General features: G+C 32.2%; 8 protein-coding genes across 8 annotated transcripts; 6 read left to right on the top strand and 2 right to left on the bottom strand.

Moving 5' to 3' along the window:
- Nucleotides 1-86: 86 nt before the first annotated feature.
- On the top strand, nucleotides 87-4486 carry PPL_00645 (uncharacterized protein; the record flags this gene model as incomplete). Its single annotated transcript, XM_020571669.1, has 8 exons — nucleotides 87-474; nucleotides 627-1441; nucleotides 1711-1729; nucleotides 1921-1945; nucleotides 2662-3544; nucleotides 3621-3780; nucleotides 3898-4421; nucleotides 4481-4486. The coding sequence occupies 8 exons, from the start codon at nucleotides 87-89 to the stop codon at nucleotides 4484-4486; spliced, it is 2820 nt and encodes a 939-aa protein (XP_020438943.1).
- A 50-nt stretch (nucleotides 4487-4536) lies between these two features.
- Nucleotides 4537-4947, bottom strand: PPL_00644 (uncharacterized protein; the record flags this gene model as incomplete). The annotated part of the gene is made up of 1 exon (XM_020571668.1): nucleotides 4537-4947. The coding sequence occupies one exon, from the start codon at nucleotides 4945-4947 to the stop codon at nucleotides 4537-4539; it is 411 nt and encodes a 136-aa protein (XP_020438942.1).
- A 301-nt stretch (nucleotides 4948-5248) lies between these two features.
- Nucleotides 5249-5455, top strand: PPL_00643 (uncharacterized protein; the record flags this gene model as incomplete). The annotated part of the gene is made up of 1 exon (XM_020571667.1): nucleotides 5249-5455. One exon carries the CDS (start codon nucleotides 5249-5251, stop codon nucleotides 5453-5455), a length of 207 nt encoding a protein of 68 aa, XP_020438941.1.
- A 274-nt stretch (nucleotides 5456-5729) lies between these two features.
- On the top strand, nucleotides 5730-8622 carry PPL_00642 (tetratricopeptide repeat protein; the record flags this gene model as incomplete). The annotated part of the gene is made up of 2 exons (XM_020571666.1): nucleotides 5730-6821; nucleotides 6892-8622. The coding sequence occupies 2 exons, from the start codon at nucleotides 5730-5732 to the stop codon at nucleotides 8620-8622; spliced, it is 2823 nt and encodes a 940-aa protein (XP_020438940.1).
- A 327-nt stretch (nucleotides 8623-8949) lies between these two features.
- PPL_00641 (tetratricopeptide repeat protein) lies at nucleotides 8950-10156 on the top strand (the record flags this gene model as incomplete). Its single annotated transcript, XM_020571665.1, has 2 exons — nucleotides 8950-10059; nucleotides 10151-10156. 2 exons carry the CDS (start codon nucleotides 8950-8952, stop codon nucleotides 10154-10156), a joined length of 1116 nt encoding a protein of 371 aa, XP_020438939.1.
- Nucleotides 10157-10227: 71 nt separating this feature from the next.
- Nucleotides 10228-11841, top strand: PPL_00640 (uncharacterized protein; the record flags this gene model as incomplete). Its single annotated transcript, XM_020571664.1, has 2 exons — nucleotides 10228-11131; nucleotides 11177-11841. 2 exons carry the CDS (start codon nucleotides 10228-10230, stop codon nucleotides 11839-11841), a joined length of 1569 nt encoding a protein of 522 aa, XP_020438938.1.
- A 611-nt stretch (nucleotides 11842-12452) lies between these two features.
- On the top strand, nucleotides 12453-13872 carry PPL_00639 (uncharacterized protein; the record flags this gene model as incomplete). The annotated part of the gene is made up of 3 exons (XM_020571663.1): nucleotides 12453-12460; nucleotides 12782-13817; nucleotides 13846-13872. The coding sequence occupies 3 exons, from the start codon at nucleotides 12453-12455 to the stop codon at nucleotides 13870-13872; spliced, it is 1071 nt and encodes a 356-aa protein (XP_020438937.1).
- A 1200-nt stretch (nucleotides 13873-15072) lies between these two features.
- PPL_00638 (uncharacterized protein) lies at nucleotides 15073-17557 on the bottom strand (the record flags this gene model as incomplete). The annotated part of the gene is made up of 4 exons (XM_020571662.1): nucleotides 15073-15197; nucleotides 15293-15328; nucleotides 16102-16606; nucleotides 16637-17557. The coding sequence occupies 4 exons, from the start codon at nucleotides 17555-17557 to the stop codon at nucleotides 15073-15075; spliced, it is 1587 nt and encodes a 528-aa protein (XP_020438936.1).
- Between the last annotated feature and the right edge of the window lie 227 nt (nucleotides 17558-17784).

Genomic DNA, 17784 nt, shown 5'->3' with positions numbered 1-17784 from the left:
TACAGATAGAAGGAATACACACAAATATCTTCAAATCAAGATCTGGTACACACTGAACCAAATAACGAGTCTCCTACACTCTTGTCATGGCAAATACAGGCGTATTTGGAGGCGATGATACTTCTACTCATTTGAAGAGATCAAATCAAGGCAGTGATGGCACTTTTCAAAAGAAACAAAGTGGTGATCATCAAGCAATACCGATGACTCAGCAACTGTACTCTTCCTCTGATCAAGAACATGCACACACTGAACCATATATCGATTCTCTTGCGCTCTCCTCACCAACAAATCATTCTCTACCCTACTCACCAGAGTCAGAATCTGATCCCATTCTGGACACCTCGAATGAACCTTTGTCAACAGAGCCAACACCTACAACAAATCCTACCATGACAGCCCAACTGACAGATGTTGACGGAGCAGAAGATCACACACAAAAGGAAGTGCTTGAAGCAGTCAACAGGATCAGAGGTTGGTCCAACAAAATAGATTATTTGAGACAAGTATGACTTCATTTGTATTGCAGGGGAAATATATCACTAACATCCCCATCTATATCCAGGTAGGATATGTTCCCGATGGAGGAGTTGAACTTGGACCCATCAATCATAATACTTTTATAGCAAGAAGACAAAAGGATGGAGTGAGATCTGAGTTCAAGTCGAGGATATGGTTTAGGGATGGAAGGGCATGGATCTATGAAGTACCCTCAATGGCGCATTCATACACTGTCAATGCGATCACGGATATCATTCGGTATCAAACATTCCCAAACCAACTTTTGTTGCACACCGGAGGAAATGCGACTTTGATCCTCCAACCAGGACATGCAAATGCTGAGCCAGACCAATCTTTGCGACCTCTTCGACCCAAAGTCCCCAACAATCAATCGGCAGATGGACTTGGAAATCCTTACCCAACATTGGTCATCGAAGCAGCCAAGTCTCAATCACTTCCAGTTTTACATCAAAAGTGCCTCGACTATTTCATGGATCGTGTTGCTGCTGTGCTTCCTGCTCCTGGTGTCCCTGCGGTGGCTACAATACCAAGCATAATCAGGATCGTTATTGGTGTCAAGATCTATCCCAGAAACAATGGAGACTTTGCGATGCTTGTTTTGTACTATCAGAATGGTGCAGCAGCTAATCCTGTCAGGATCATCTCTTGTGGAACGACACATTTGGATGTCACCAATACAATCCAAAGACACTTGCCTCCCATATCTCCACCTGGATATGCTTCTCCTCAAGGCTATGAAGGTGTCATGCCTCCAGTTGGGCCTCCTCCACATGTAGCCAATCCAGCCAATCCCCTCAACCTTCAAAATCCTTGTAATGCACTTGGTCTTCCACTTTACCAACTCCAGATACCAACTGTTGAACTGTTCAATGGAGCACCACCTTTGCCACCAGGTGTCATTATTCCTCCATTCTACGCTGTAGACCTGCATTCCATCCAACAAATCGCCAACGAAAATCTCCCCTGATGAAGCATCCAACTCTCGCAGAGCACTTGATCCAGTAGTCTCCAATAACAATCCAATAAAGACAATGTATATATTCCTCATCCAAACCATCCCTCCAATTCTATCTCTCATCTCAATACAATCACTCTCCATTCTCACCAATTGTGATTGATCACAATGATTCAATGATGATAATAAAAAAGACATAAAGGTGAGATGATTCAAATTCTTTTATTGATTAGAGTTGGAATAGTACGACCGGTGAGAGTTCAATAACAGAATTAGTTCTATTGCTCAACTAAAAAGTAAAACAAACTTATAAACAAGCACATGTAATCATAGATTGGCTAAAAAGGATAGTGGATGTAATATTTATAGAGGTATAGATTTATTTTATTTTTTCACTTTTAAACAGCTTTAATTAACTGACTGATTAATTTATTTATTTATAGGTATTAGATTTGTTAAAGAAAGATTGTTGTTGTATACAAAAAAAGACCATCATCATCATTCAGAGAATTCTATAGGAGAAGAGCAGGTGAGAAACGTGAACCTTTTTAATTATTGTCAAGATATGGTGATAACCAATGGTTTTATTTTAGCTAACTATTTAGTATTTGTTAAAAATTAAAAAACCACTTTACTTATTACAATTTTTTTATATCAAATAAAGAATGTATGTATTAGTATATTACATTAAGATAAACAATATTTTATTATTAAATTGGAACCAAAAAGTGATATATAATCAGAAACGTACATAAATCAGAAGTCTATAACATATTTATATATGTTTACCTTTTTATTTGTTGGTATATTTTAGGAGGGCTTCTATTTTTCTTTAAAAACCTCTTTATTTTGACCAATCTATTTTATTTCCACCTTTTTTTTTTTTTTCCTTATCTTCAGTCTGAATTTTGTAAAAAACAGATAAATGAAAAAAAATAATCAAAAAAATTTAAACAAAATTAATAATTACCTGATCATTTGAGATCACAATCTTATTCGAAAGTAATATTTTTCCAATCATTCTTTTTAAAAATGTATAGATTTATAAATTCTTTATCAAAAAAATCAGCAACTTTATATATCAATCAGAGTAATATTTTGTTTTGTATCAAATCTAAACAATGTTTTTATACACCCTTCTCATCGCAACGAAATAGACAAATTCTAAATCGAATTTCTTGCAGAGATCCGTCGAAAACCGATAGTTATCAATTTGGTCAAAGATATTTCAGTAGTGATTCAAATTTCAATATTGACAATAGCAATGAAATAGAAGCAGAGGAGTTGACGATATCCTTGGAAAAGTCATTTGAGAACAAAGAATTGGATAAGGTGATGGAGATATGTGATCAAATTCTAAGCAAAAAGAATAGCTATAATGTTTTTGCTATGCTGATGAAATCAAAGATCTATTTAGAAGTACATGGTTTGGTAGAGAAATCACAAGCTATGGTCAGTCAAGCATATGAATATAGTTCAGATACCGATCAACTCTACGATATACATGTAGCTCAGTTGGAGATATATGAATATCTTGGTGACATTCAACGTATTGCCAACCAGTGTAAAGTTATATTTGAACTTTATCCTGAGAGAATGGATGTGGAGTTTCTTCGAAAGGCTTTTAAATCATCGGGTGGTAGTTCGGAGACTATTTACAAGAATCAATTGATGACAATGTTGGCAGATCGATTCCCAGAGCAATTTACACCGGTTGATTCTATTTGTCTTGGTCTCACATATTTCGAAATGGGCAAGAAAGATAAAGCATTGGAGAGAATCAACACTGGTTTATTGGCGATGGGTAACACTGTGGACAGAGAATCAGCAGCTTATATCTTTGTTGGCATGAGAGTTAAAGCATCGATTGTCGGCGAATCTAATCCTTTTGAAAAAGTAAAGATATTGTGTTCCATCTACGAAATGGAACCGAATGCAGAGATGGCCTATACTATTGCTGCTAGTTACTTTGAACTCAATCAATACTACCGACATGAAGAAAGAAAACCTGTTGACTATTTAACGAAATCTTATGAATATGCAAAAATTTCATTATCTCTATGGAATGTAAGTCTAAAAAAAAAGAATGAATAATTTATTTTGTCGTTACTAATATTTATTCATTTATCTATTTATTTTCTAGGATGAGTCAAGTAAAAATATACCAAAAGATCTTCAGGCTAGTCAACTATTAAATATTATTTTGATAAGGGCAGAGACCTTGCTGGAAACCATGGATTCAACTTTGGAAGATGCAGATCAATTGCTAAAGAAAGCCAAAGAGATTTCCCATCCTTTTTTGGGTTTGTCCGAAATCGATACAAATATGACCAAAATATATTTCAAACTTTTGACATTCTAATGGAAATCGTTGAAAAATGATCCAAGTAAAAGTAGGAAAGAGGCAGATCAATTACTAGATAGTTTGTCATCTCAAGATAAATCAACTATTGGAGCAATGGTTAGCAATGAAGATGTTATTACCAATCAGTCAGTAACTAAAGTCAATCATCTTTCGAAATCAAATCAATTGATACTCAGCAGATATATCAAAGATCATAAACAATCATCAGAATATATTCACCATTTGTTGAAAATATTCCAATTGTTTGAAGGTATTTCCAATCTATCAATTTCGAGTACAGTCGAGAGTGCTCAGCTACTTCAATCATTTTATAACAATGTCGTTACAGAGGCGTATCTTGTCAAGAGTATACATTTCCCGATGATGAATAAACAGTTATCACCTTTCAATCAAATTAAATGGGATTTACACAAGTTTCCAACGACAACCGAGCAACTCATGAATGTATTCATTGAATATCCTTATTTCAATATGAATAGTTTGGACACTGCAATTGACCAAGTTCAAAAGTTGTTAGATAAATCATCAAGCAAGACCATACACTATGCAATGATGGCATATTTCAAGCGTCATAAAGAAGTAAATGTTGCAAATGGTACAAGTTTTGGTTATCTAAAGAAAGGAATGGATCTTGATAGATATGATAATGAATTAGAGAGAATTTTGACTAAGCTGGTAGAAGCGAGAATCAATATCAACACATATAAATACAATGAATCAATTGATCATCGAGAAGTGCTGGATTTGAATCGAAAAGCTTATTAATGTTAGCAATCTCTTCGTTTAGTAAATCGGACTTGGCCAAAATTGAATATATCGCTGCTTTATTGAAACGAAGCCAAATGACATTGGGATGCGATTCGATAGCTCGATTCAAATCGTTGAGAATCATCAGCATCTTTGATTCAAACAGTCCTCTTCGAGTGAAAAAGTTTGATACTGATTTCGATGATTCATCTTCCAAACCAAGTAGATAGATCCTATCGAAACAATCGTGTGCCGAAATTCCGTTTCTCTTGACTAGAGAACTACAAGTTGATGTCAACCATCTCTCTAAACTACTTAAATGACAAAACAATCTCTGAAAAATACAAACAACTTGCATCTAAACTTGAACAAACACACCTTGTTGAAGAACTAATGGTTTAAATTCTACACATAAATAAAAAATATTTATAAATATAAATAATTAGAATAGAGTGAAACAGCAAGATAGAAAAGGGTTAATTAAATCTTTATTTTTTAGATAATTTAAGAGATGGATAAAATTTGACTTTCTGTTTCACACTATTTTATAAACAACCACACATTTCAGTAACTCTTTTTTTTTTCATAGTGTCTATTTATTGTTATTTTAATGTTTTTCAATTCATTATTCATTCATTCATTCACTAATTATTATAAATATGAAAACCTTATTGTTTTTAACCTTAATCATCATGATAGTAGGAATATCAAGTGTTTACTCTGAAGTTGCTAGCCGTTGTCCCGCTATTGGAATGGCTATTGGTGATTGCATTGAACGTTATTCAAACTGTGCTACTGACTCTGACTGTAAACCTACTCAAAGATGTTGTTTTAATGGTTGTGGTTATTCATGTTTTGGAGGATAAACAAAGAAAATAATGCTTATCCTTGTTTTTTTTTTAATAAATAAAGTTAAAAAATAAAAAAAATAAAAAACAAAGAATATGTTAAATCACAACATTAGAATATTTCTTGAATTTCAACTTAACATATTTCTACAATATCTTTTTTTTAATATTCAAAATAGTTTCTGATTTTTTTTGAAAAATATCTAAAAAATCTAACATAGTTGCAGTTTGGTGACAAGATTATTTATTTTAACATATATTTAAAAAATACTATCAATTAAATAAATTTAAAATGAATAGATGTATTACTTCTATTCTTCAAAGATCTAATACATCTTTGAGATTTAGTACATTACAATGTCATAATAATAATATTTATAAATCAATTAGTAGTAGATCTAACAATAGTCAGAGATCTTCTTCCTCTTCTTCCTTTTCAATAGTTAGTCATAATAATAACAATAACAACAACAATACAAGAATACAATGTAATCTTAATGTTGGTAGTTGTGCTAGATATTTTGGTAGTGGTGTTGGTGGTATTGGTTTTTCAACACTCAATAGAAATAACAACAACAACAACAGTGGTGATAATAAGAGTCAAGAGGTGATAAAGATGATGGGACAAGTCGATCAATTTGTGCTTATGGGTCAATATGATGATGCTTTAGCACTGTGTGATCGTATATTGCGTATTGACTCTGAGTATATAATCACTATTCACCTTGCTAAAGCTAAAATCCTATTGAATCACTACGGTGATTTCGAAAAGGCATTGGAGGAATGTAATAAAGCACATGCTGCCAAATCTAGATTTGAAAGTTCATGTCATAAATCATTGACTTTCAATATCGATTTGATGAAACTACATGTGCTCGTACCACAAGGTAATATTAAAGCTGCCTCTCTACTTTCTTTGGCTATTATTGACCAGCATCCCGATAAAATCGATGCACCATTCCTCCGATCTGCTTCCCTCGCATGTAATGGCGCACAAGACTATCAGTCGTGTCATAAGATCCTCATGTTAATGAAGAATAGATTCCCAAATGAATTTACACCGATTGAATCGATCTTACTTGGAGTCACCGAGTTTAATTTAGGAATGTACGACGATTCATTGAAGAGCGTCAACATTGGTTTATCAAGTTGTCCAGCATCAGAATACAAAAACTCTCCTCAAAAGCAATTTTTTATCGATGCACTGGTAGTGAAAGTAGTCATTCTTCAAGACAAACTACAAGAACAAATCGATACTCTAAAGATACTTATTGAACTTCAACCAGACTTTATTAATGCCTACAAGTTATGTTCAAATTTATCGCAACAAGACAGATTTGAAGAAGCCTATAAATATGCTGAATTATCATTGAAATGTTGGGATGTATGTTGTTTGTAATTAGTTATTTCAATATTATTTTTATACTAACTAATTGGTTATTGTATAATTACAGGATGAATCATCCAAGTATATAGATCAAAGTACAAAGGAAGGATTTCTATTGCATATTGGCACTGTACAGACGAAAGCACTTCAAACGATGAATATCGATATATCATTGTCTTCGAAAGAAGTTGCTCAAATTCTTGAGAGGTCATTGAAGATAATCGAGAAGTATAACCAGCAACAAATCTATGGAGAACGTTGTGTTAACTTTTTAAGTAATACAATTAATTATTATATCAACAAGTTTGATCTCAATTCCGTAGAAATGAGTGATTTCTTTAGTGGTTTGGCAGCAAAAGATAGATCGTTGATCACGAAAACATTTAAATCAGAAATACAATCATCGGAACAACTCAACACTTTAAATGAAATTAAAAGTAATTCCATTGCATTACAATCGATCATCAATCAATTCTTGGAGAACAACAAGAATAATCTTCAGGTGGACAGACTTGCCAAGTTATTTAAATGCATTGAAGTGTTGGCTGGTCTATATTTAACGGCCAACGATATTAAATTTACAAATATCTTGGTCTATCATTATAATTGCGTCATTTATAAGATGGAGATTCGAGAGATCAACCAGTATCAATATCATAAGTCACATGCACCATTCAACGCTATAGCATGGGAATTCGACAGTTTACCAAAGACCAAAGAGGAGTTTGTCAATCATTTCTATGAGGATAAGATACCGGATATCGAAACATTGAAAGATGCCATTGCAATTTGTAACAAGAATATCGAATCGGTTGGTACATCGATTTACTATGCAATGAGAGCATTCTTTTTGTTCCATGAATCAGACAAGATTGTTTTACATACAGCACTTTCTTTGGTGAATCAAGCAGTGCAAATCGACAAGTATCATGACATTGAAGAGAGAATCATGGTTCGAATCATTACAGCATATTTCTTAATTAGAACCTACTCTTTCAAAGAGGCATTGGATCTATCAAAACAAATTTATGGATTGTATCCAAACAATGATGCAGTATGTATGTCCCATGCTCAAACATTGGTTGTCAACAACGAGTTTAAAGCAGCACAAGAAGTACTCAATACCTATATTGAGAGATTGAACAACAACGATAGTATGAACACTCAAGATAAAACAATCAAGTTAGTGAATGCAATCAATAGACTTGGATATATACAATTGTATGTTGGTGATGGTGAAAAAGCAACTGAATATTTCAACTCTATCTATAAACAAGGATTGGCAGCACCAACATCAAAGTCGACATCCAACTATTTCACAAGACACGGTTTGTTCGAAGCAAAACTAAAGATAATGATCAAAGATTTGAATGAAGTCCTTGAGAAGAATCCAATTGAAGTCCTATCGTTATTTACTCGCTCTTTGTTGAATATTGGATTGGCGAAAAAAGATGAAGTGATTCGTGACATGCTCAAGATTCAATCGATTGCCACGGAGCATCCAATACTATTAGAAGATCCAACATTCAAATCAATACTCACATCTACAAATAAGATGTCTGAAGATATTAAAAAAACAGATATTAAACACACGCAGATTGAAATGAGAACTCTCCTTCTTCAGTATTATTCATTGATGGTTAACATTGCAACTCATTTCATGGAAGGTAAAAATAGACAGCACTATTACCAACAACAACACGACGATCTTACATTTTCATTATCAATTGAAGAGAAGATGGCAAATTATAGCTTAGAATACCCCTCTATCAAAGATATTCTCAATAAAAATGAATAGATATACAAAATCAAAGTCCACACACCTTCATATGTTATATTTATTAAAGACAAGCTAAATCATGACTAAGGATGAGATCATTTAATAAAAATAATATGATTAATTTTAATAATATTATTTTTCTATTTTTTTTTTCCATTTTCCAAAAAATTTCTAATATCGATATATTTCTTTGGTTGTTTAAACCATGGTTTACTATTTAAAATATCTTAAGATACTAAATTTACAAAAAAAACAACTCGGTTACCACTTTATAATTGGGTTGTTGGGTTAACACAATAAAAGTCGTGTGTTTATATTTATTGTAACCAACAAATAAATTTAAAAATGAATAGATGTATTACCTCTATTCTTCAAAGATCTAACACATCCTTGAGATTTAGTACATTACAATGTTATAATAATAATATTTATAAATCAATTAGTAATACTAATAGTAAATCTAGAAGTACTAACAATAGTCAGAGATCTTCTTCTTCATTTTCAATAGTTAGTCATAATAATAACAATAATAATAACAATACAAGAATACAATGCAATTTTAATGTTTTTGGTGGTTTTAGTATTAGATATTTTGGTAGTGGTATTGGTTTTGGTTTTGGTTTTGAAACAGTAGATAGTATTAATAACTACAATAACAACAGTAGTGATAATAATAGTCAAGAGATGATAAAGATGATGGGTCAAATCGATCAATTTGTGCTTATGGGTCAATATGATGATGCTTTAGCACTGTGTGATCGAATGTTGCGTGTTGACTCTGAGTATATAATCACTATTCACCTTGCTAAAGCTAGAATTCTGTTGGATCATTATGGTGATTCCGAAAAGGCATTGGAGGAATGTAATAAAGCACATGCTGCCAAATCTAGATTTGAAAGTTCATGTCATAAATCATTGACTTTCAATATCGATTTAACGAAACTTCATGTGCTTGTTGAACAGGATAATGTTAAAGCTGCTTCTCATCTTGCGTTGGCTATCGTTGCCCAACATCCCGATGATATCGATGCACCATTCCTTCGATCTGCTTTCCTCGCATGTAATAATGCAGAAGACCACCAGTCGTGTCGTAAGATCCTCATGTTATTGCAGAATCGATTCCCTGACGAATTTACACCGATTGAATCGATCTATCTTGGAATCACCGAATTTAATTTAGGAATGAAGGACGATGCTTTGGAGCGGATCAATATTGGTTTATCAAGTTGTCCAGCATCAGAATACAAAAACTTACGCAATGTTTTTTTCTCTGCACTGACAGTGAAAGCAGCGCTTCTTCAAGACAAACCAAAAGAACAAATCGATACTCTAAAGATACTTGTTGAGCTTCAACCAGATTCTCTTAATTCGTATAAGTTATGTTCTACTCTATCACAACTAGACAGATATGAAGAAGCCTATAAATATGCTGAATTATCATTGAAATGTTGGAATGTATGTTTGTTTGTTTATTATTAATTGGAAATAACATATCATAACAATATTAATTGTTTTATTTTTTAATTTTTAATTAATTATATTGTAGGAATGAATATAGATGAAAGTCTAGAGGATGTCTATCTATTGAATATTGGAATCGTACAGACCAAAGCACTGGAAACGATGAATATCGATATATCATTGTCTTCAAAAGAAGTTGCTCAAATTCTTGAGAGGACATTGAAGATAATCGAGAAGTGTAAACATCAGAATACCTATGGAGAGCATTGTCTTACCTTTTTAAGTAACACAATTAATTATTATGTTGCCAAGTTGGATATCAACACCACTGAGATGAGTGATTTCTTTGGTAGTTTAGCAGACAAAGACAGATCGTTAATCAGAAAAGCATTGAAATCAGAAATACAATCATCGGAACAACTCAACACTTTAAATGAAATTAAAAGTAATTCCATTGCAATACAATCGATCATCAATCAATTCTTGGAGAACAACAAGAATAATCTTCAGGTGGACAGACTTGCCAAGTTATTTAAATGCATTGAAGTGTTGGCTGGTCTACATTTAATGGCCAACGATATTAAATTTACAAATATCCTTTTATCTCATTACAATTGCCTCATTTACAAAATGGAGACACGAGAGTTCAACCAGTATCACTTTCACATGGGACATTCACCATTCAACGCTATAGCATGGGAATTCGACAGTTTACCAAAGACCAAAGAGGAGTTTGTCAGTCATTTCTGTGAGGATAAGATACTGGATATCGAAACATTGCAAGATGCCATTCAAAGTTGCGATAAGAATATCCAATCGGTTGGTACATCGATTTACTATGCAATGAGAGCATTTATTTTGTTCAATGAATATGATAAAATTATTTTAAAAAGAGTAGATACTTTGGTGAATCAAGCAGTGCAAATCGACAAGTATCATGACATTGAAGAGAGAATCATGGTTCAAATCATTAGAGCATCATTCCTCGTTCGAACCTACGCTTTCAAAGAGGCATTGGATCTATCAACTTTAATTTATAGATCACATCCAAACAACGATGCAGTATGTATGTTCCATGCTCAAACACTGGTTGACAACAACGAGTATTTAGCAGCACAAGAAGTACTCAATACCTATATCGAAAGATTGAACAACAACGATAGTATGAACACTCAAGATAAAGCAACCAAACTTATAAATGCAATCAATAGACTTGGATATATACAATTGTATGTTGGTGATGGTGAAAAAGCGACAGAATATTTCAACTCTATCTATAAACAAGGATTGGCAGCACCAACATCAAAGTCGACATCCAACTATTTCACAAGACACGGTTTGTTCGAAGCGAAACTAAAGATAATGATCAAAGATTTGAATGAAATCATTTCAATAAACCCAGGTGAAGTCGTGTCTTTATACAATCGCTCTTTGTTGAATATTGGATTGGCGAAAAAAGATGAAGTGATTCGTGACTTGGTCGAGATTCAATCGATTGCCACCGAGCACCCAACACTATTAGAAGACCCAACATTCAAATCAATACTCACAGCTACGAATAGGATGTATGATAAAATTAAAAAAACTGAAGTTAAATACATGAAGGTTGACATGAGATCGCTCCTTCGTCACGGCTATACTTCAATGGTTAGCTTTACGACTCATTTCAATCCAGACAAGAATAAACAGCACTATTACGAAGAACTTTCTCAATCATTATCAATTGAAGAGGAGATGGCAAACTATAACAAAGATATTCTTAATAAAGTTACATAAAGCAATAATTTTTTTAAAATGCTTTATTTAAAACACAAGTAATCTTTTGTGTCAAAATTTATTATTATTATTTTTATTTTAAGGACTATTTACAAATTTACGAAACTCTCAAGAATAACAGATCACTACGTAGATTGTACCTAAATATCCGTGATCCAACTGACAAAACAGCAAACTTTAAATTTATTAAACAAATCAATGATATCATTCAAGAACATCCTACCATCGCAAATAAATCAAAGTGGTTTTATCAATAGTACAACACAAAACAAAACTGGCTCCCAAGAGGGGTTAATTCAGATCTGAGTGGTTTTTTTTATTTTATTCGATTTATGGTTACAAGCAAGAAAAAATCTTTGAATCACACACCCACACAGTTCCTCATCATCAATTATGATAATTTAATAATGATTAAAAAATAAATTTAATAAAATTTTACTTTTTTTTTTTATTAAATTTATTTTTTTTTGGCAAATCAAACAAAAGTGAATCGATAGGTGTCAAATAAAAAAGTGATCTTGCAATTTTTTTTCAAATAAAATGGATAAATCATTATTTTTATCATTATTCAATAATAGTGTATTAAATAAAATAATACGCAGTTTATTAAGATGTCAGTGTAAATCATCTAGTTGCAGAGTATATCGATGGAGTGAAATGATTGAAAGACCACAGGTAATGGCAGGCAATGGTTATCTTGATCTGTTGAAACAGTATCGATATAGATATCCTGGTACCAGTTGGTATTTCTTTTTTAACTTTAAAGATAAAACGTATCGAACCCTGGTTAATACAATCAAATCATCACATCCAAACTCCTTCGCGATTCTAAGGTATCTAATCGAAGAAATCGGTATCAATCCAGAGATAATTTTGGGTGCAAAAACAAAACAAAAGATTAAACCCAAGATCTTTTATACTATGCATCCAAATATAATAGATTAGACATTCTAAGATACTTTGACATTATACTCGTAGCAAAATCAAGAGAACTCGATACGCGCGGATTTCGAGTTGATTACCGACCTGCATTCATAATATCGCCATTCTCACATAATATCGATGTAATGGCCTTTCTTTTGAATAAAATCAGTAGTCGACAGGTTGTAACAAAGGCATTCGACTCTGCTGCAAGAGTTGGGAGAATAGATTTGATAGAATGGTTGGCTGAACATAGACCACAAGATAGAGCTGGCAATTTTATGTTTGATCAAGCAGTTCGTGGAAATCACATCGATTTGATCAAATACCTCAGAAAAGAGAATAAAGATCGAGATGAATATCCAGAAGACAACATTTTCTTAATAGACACAGCTGCTGAATGTGGTCATTTCGATCTTTTGAAACAATTACATCAAATGAATTATAATGGAACAACCAAGGCAATGGATTTAGCTGCATCAAACGGACACCTAGAAACTGTTGAATGGCTCAATCACTTTCGAGATGAAGGAGCTACAGTATTAGCAATGAATGGTGCTGCTAAAAATGGACACAACGATCTGGTTGAATGGCTCCACTATAATAGAACAGAAGGTTGCTCGAGCGTTGCGATGGATGATGCCTCTACCAATGGACACCTTAAAATTGTTGAATTTTTACATAATCATAGATTTGAAGGATGTTCAATAATTGCGATGAATGGAGCTGCATCAAATGGACACCTTGATCTTGTCGAGTTTCTTCATATTAATCGTAGTGAAGGTTGTTCACATGAAGCATTTGATGGTGCTGCTGCCAAAGGACATCTTAATCTGGTCGAGTTTCTTCATCATAACAGAACTGAAGGATTTACAACGAAAGCACTTGATGAATCATCAAAGAATAGACATTTCCAGGTCGTAGAATGGCTTCTTGAAAACCGAACCGAAGGCTGCACTCTTGAAGCAATGTTGATGAACGAAGACAAAAAAATTAGAGCGTTATTGACCAAGAAGAAACCAAAACTCTTTTATTACGAAATTTTGTTCATCCTTGTAATTATAATATTCTTTATTATTTTAGGATGGACCTGCTACCTATTTGAATTAAAAGGAGGTAACAATAAGATTTTATTCATTCCTGGAGCATTCATTATCTCAGTTCCTTTCTTTATGTGTGGTAGTTGGTTAAAGTCTAAGAAATTTTGAGTCTATCTCAAACATACAAAAAGAATAAAAAAGTAAAATTACATAGCTTTATTTAAAAGTATACATACTATTAGTCTTTAAACTTGTTCAAGATTTATTTTTACTTTTAATAAACACCCAGTCACGATCGTTGGAAATTTGCCTTCTCATTTCTGAACAAATTTGTGAAAATTTTTAAAAAAATTAATATTGTTTTTTTTTGAAGCTAAGTTATTAATATCTGTAGATTTTAAGATAAAAATAAACAAAGTTATATTAAAATAGAATGTATCAATGCAATGGTATGTCGGGTCTAACATTATTTACAAATTATGTTATTATTTAGAAAAGATGGTGCTAATATAGCACTTTTAATAGGAGGATACACAAGAATTAAGCAATTTCATACGTGTAACACCTCAGAGGAAGGAAAAAAAATCTTGGAATTTTAATTGGATTGAATGATTATATTATAGAATAATAATCATTTTATTTATAAGATAGTTTTAATCAATACAACAAATTTGGGATAATATTCGAAATCATATTTATGGACAAGTGTGACATCCACCACCACCCAAGACACCACCCAATAATCCACCAACAACACCAAGAACACCACCAATGGTTGCACCCAAGTTGATATTGACATTGGCATCGATATTGATTCCATTTCCACCACCACAACCTTTTTTTTCCTTCCTTCCTGCAATCGATTTTTTGCGATTTAACAAGACAATTGAAAACATCGATCATAGGAATATTGGTTCGAACGAGTTGATGTGGAATTGACCGTTTAACAGGATTGAAGGAGGGAGTCTTCATGGCAATTTCTAAAAGTTTTAAAATAAACGATTGAAAAATAATATTTAATTATACATTCAAAAATTAAAGAATTAACAAGAAAAGAAAATATCTAATTTTAGGATTTAAAAATTGTGATATGTTTTATTTTTGCAAAATGCACACAAATGCTTTGCAAAATTTTGGGATAAAATGAAATTACACAATTAGTACTAAATTGATACAACTCAAACATAAAATGAAAAAAAATGAAAAAAATTTTTTTTGGAGTTTAACAATTTTTTTTATTATTGAAATTTTTTTATTTAATTTTGTACATTTAAGTACTCTGCTCTGAGAGGACAACCATTAAGAATATTGGTAACAGTTTATTTATAGTTGATATTGCAACTAAATACTTTTCAGAAACGAATTCTTCATTTCCCCATGTGGGGAGTTTCTCAGCTAAGAGTTTAAAAAAATTGTTTTGTTCTTCCATCTTCAAACAAAAAAATAAAATAACGTGAAAAAATGAAATTAGAGATGCAATAAACTGTTACCAATATTCTTAATGGTTGTCCTCTCAGAGCAGAGTACTTAAATGTACAAAATTAAATAAAAAAATTTCAATAATAAAAAAAATTGTTAAACTCCAAAAAAAATTTTTTTCATTTTTTTTCATTTTATGTTTGAGTTGTATCAATTTAAGTACACCCCTAGTACACCCCCATTATGAAATTCTGGATGAAGAAGATCATGTTGAATTCCACTTTGACTTGCATCAAATTTTAAATGAGAAAAAATATAAATTGAATAAAAAAAAAAAAAAAATTTATAGTTTTAAAGAATAATTTGACAACGAATAAAATTAAAATATTTTTAAAGGACTAACTGTAGTTATCTGTTCCTTTAAATATTTATAAATAAATAACCACCTCCGCTCATCAGTCTCGAAACAAGTTGTACTGATATCCCAAGAATTTTACTAGATTGTTCTTTTATAGACTCTAGCCTACTTTTTGTTTTCATCTCTTTCCTTTGGAAAGTAAAATTGGTCTAAGCTTTATAATCAGCTGGTATCGCCTAGTTGGAAATACAAAAAGAAACCTTCAGGACAAGTATTTAAATGAAATATCGTTGGAGTGTCCAAAGGATCTATCTTCTATTTCCAACTAGACGATATCAGCTGATTTTAATAAAAATTAAATAACAAACTCAAAACTAAAATGTTAATATTAACTTTTTAATTGCATTTTACAATATTTTATTTGTTTATCAATGTTAATTATATTTAAGTTATTATTATTGATTATTGTTACTATTAATTCATTGATTATTTTATCTTGATAATGATCTATTTGTAGGTTACTTAGGGTTTTGTTATTTTGTAATCCTAGTATGAATGATTCTATCGCTTGATCTTTAGTTATTGCTTTCTCTTGTTTTATTTGGTTGTTTCTATTTGATATCGTCAGTTGCTTAAGTGATCTATTGTATTTAAGTGACTGTCCAATCGATTGTAGATTCCAAAGATCGCAATCGATCAATTCTAATTCGCTAATGGTTCGATTGGAATGTGATATCGTTTCGTAGAATGAATCGGACAATATTTCACAGGAGATCGAGAGTGTTCGAAGTGTTTGGTTCATCGATAGTGTTGCGCCCAATGATTCAGAAGTAACTTGTATGGTTGACGCCTTCAACCTATGCTCCTCCCTATCGTTATTATAGATACTCTTACACTGATTGGTCAAGTAGAGATGTTTTAACGTTGTATTACTCGCCAGTAATTCACAGAATGTAATCCAATGTTCCAACCGATTGTTATTGTATATTTCATCAACAACAGATTCTTGTGTGGACAATGGTAAACACTGACATTTCTGAAACTTATTCGTATTTACTTCCAACTCTGTTGTTCTTTGATAATCGTATATTCCAAACGGTACATTCCCTTTGAATGCTTCAATACCACCACCAACTGTTTGTTGTTGCTGTTGCTGCTCTAGTATATATTTAAGTTGGTTGGTATCGATATGATCTGACGGTATAACAATGGATTGTAAAGATCTAACCTTGGTAAGTAGTTGCTTGTAGGATATATGGATGACACCCTCTACATCACCATCGGTTCCATATTCACAATAGATGGAATTGGTTCGCCACTTTCTTATGTAATCTTCAAAGTAGTTGTCAATATCTTCGTACTCCACGGACGATGAGAATTCTCCGGCATGGACATGAACAAACTCGAGTGTAGACCGGTCAAACTCTGAAAGATCCACCACATTCATGTAGTATTCGTGATACTGAAAGACAAGCACCTCTATCTTGATGTTTGGCAAACGACGCACCAACGTTCTGACCAACCCTGAAAACTCTGTGCCAATAACCAATCGTTTCAGATTCACAAACCTTGAAATCCAATGGACTATCGCATGTTGTTCGGCTTCCACACAGCTAGGCATATCGCTCGTATCGAAATATAAATAATTAACATTGTTAAACTTATAGATTGAACTTGATTTAGAAAGATCAAACAATAAATTTCTATCACTATTATTATTTTTACTATTATTATTATTATATTTAAAATAAAACTTTTCACATAGTGAATTAGATATGTAGTTGAACCATACTTTGGATACTAATGAATAGTTCACCAATGAATGATATGATCCACCTTTAAAGTATTTCAAGTCCTTTGCATCGGTATGTGATTCTATATAGTTTTTTAAAGTTAAAGATGATGGGACTTGATCCTCTTTTATTAATATATTTAATATATATTTCTGAATGATAATAAATAAACTATTATTATTCATAACTGTTATGATATGATATCATATATATAAAAATATATATATCTAATTTTAAGTCTGCAAGTGTGACTTTTGATTTTGCAGAAAGTCGCATGCGTGAGTCAGTGGTTGGTGTGGGATAGATAGGTTATCGACCATCAACTTTAAAAAGAGAAATCTTTGTTGTTTTTAAACAAAAATGAAGATCAAAAAAAACGAAGTGGAAAATGACTTAACCAAAAGGAAATTTC

This window comes from Heterostelium album (assembly GCF_000004825.1).
Source record: "Heterostelium album PN500 unplaced genomic scaffold PPL_scaffold1, whole genome shotgun sequence".
Lineage (NCBI taxonomy): Eukaryota > Evosea > Eumycetozoa > Acytosteliales > Acytosteliaceae > Heterostelium > Heterostelium album.
Note: the sequence above shows the minus strand (reverse complement) of the source record. Positions and strands in the feature narration are given on the sequence as shown.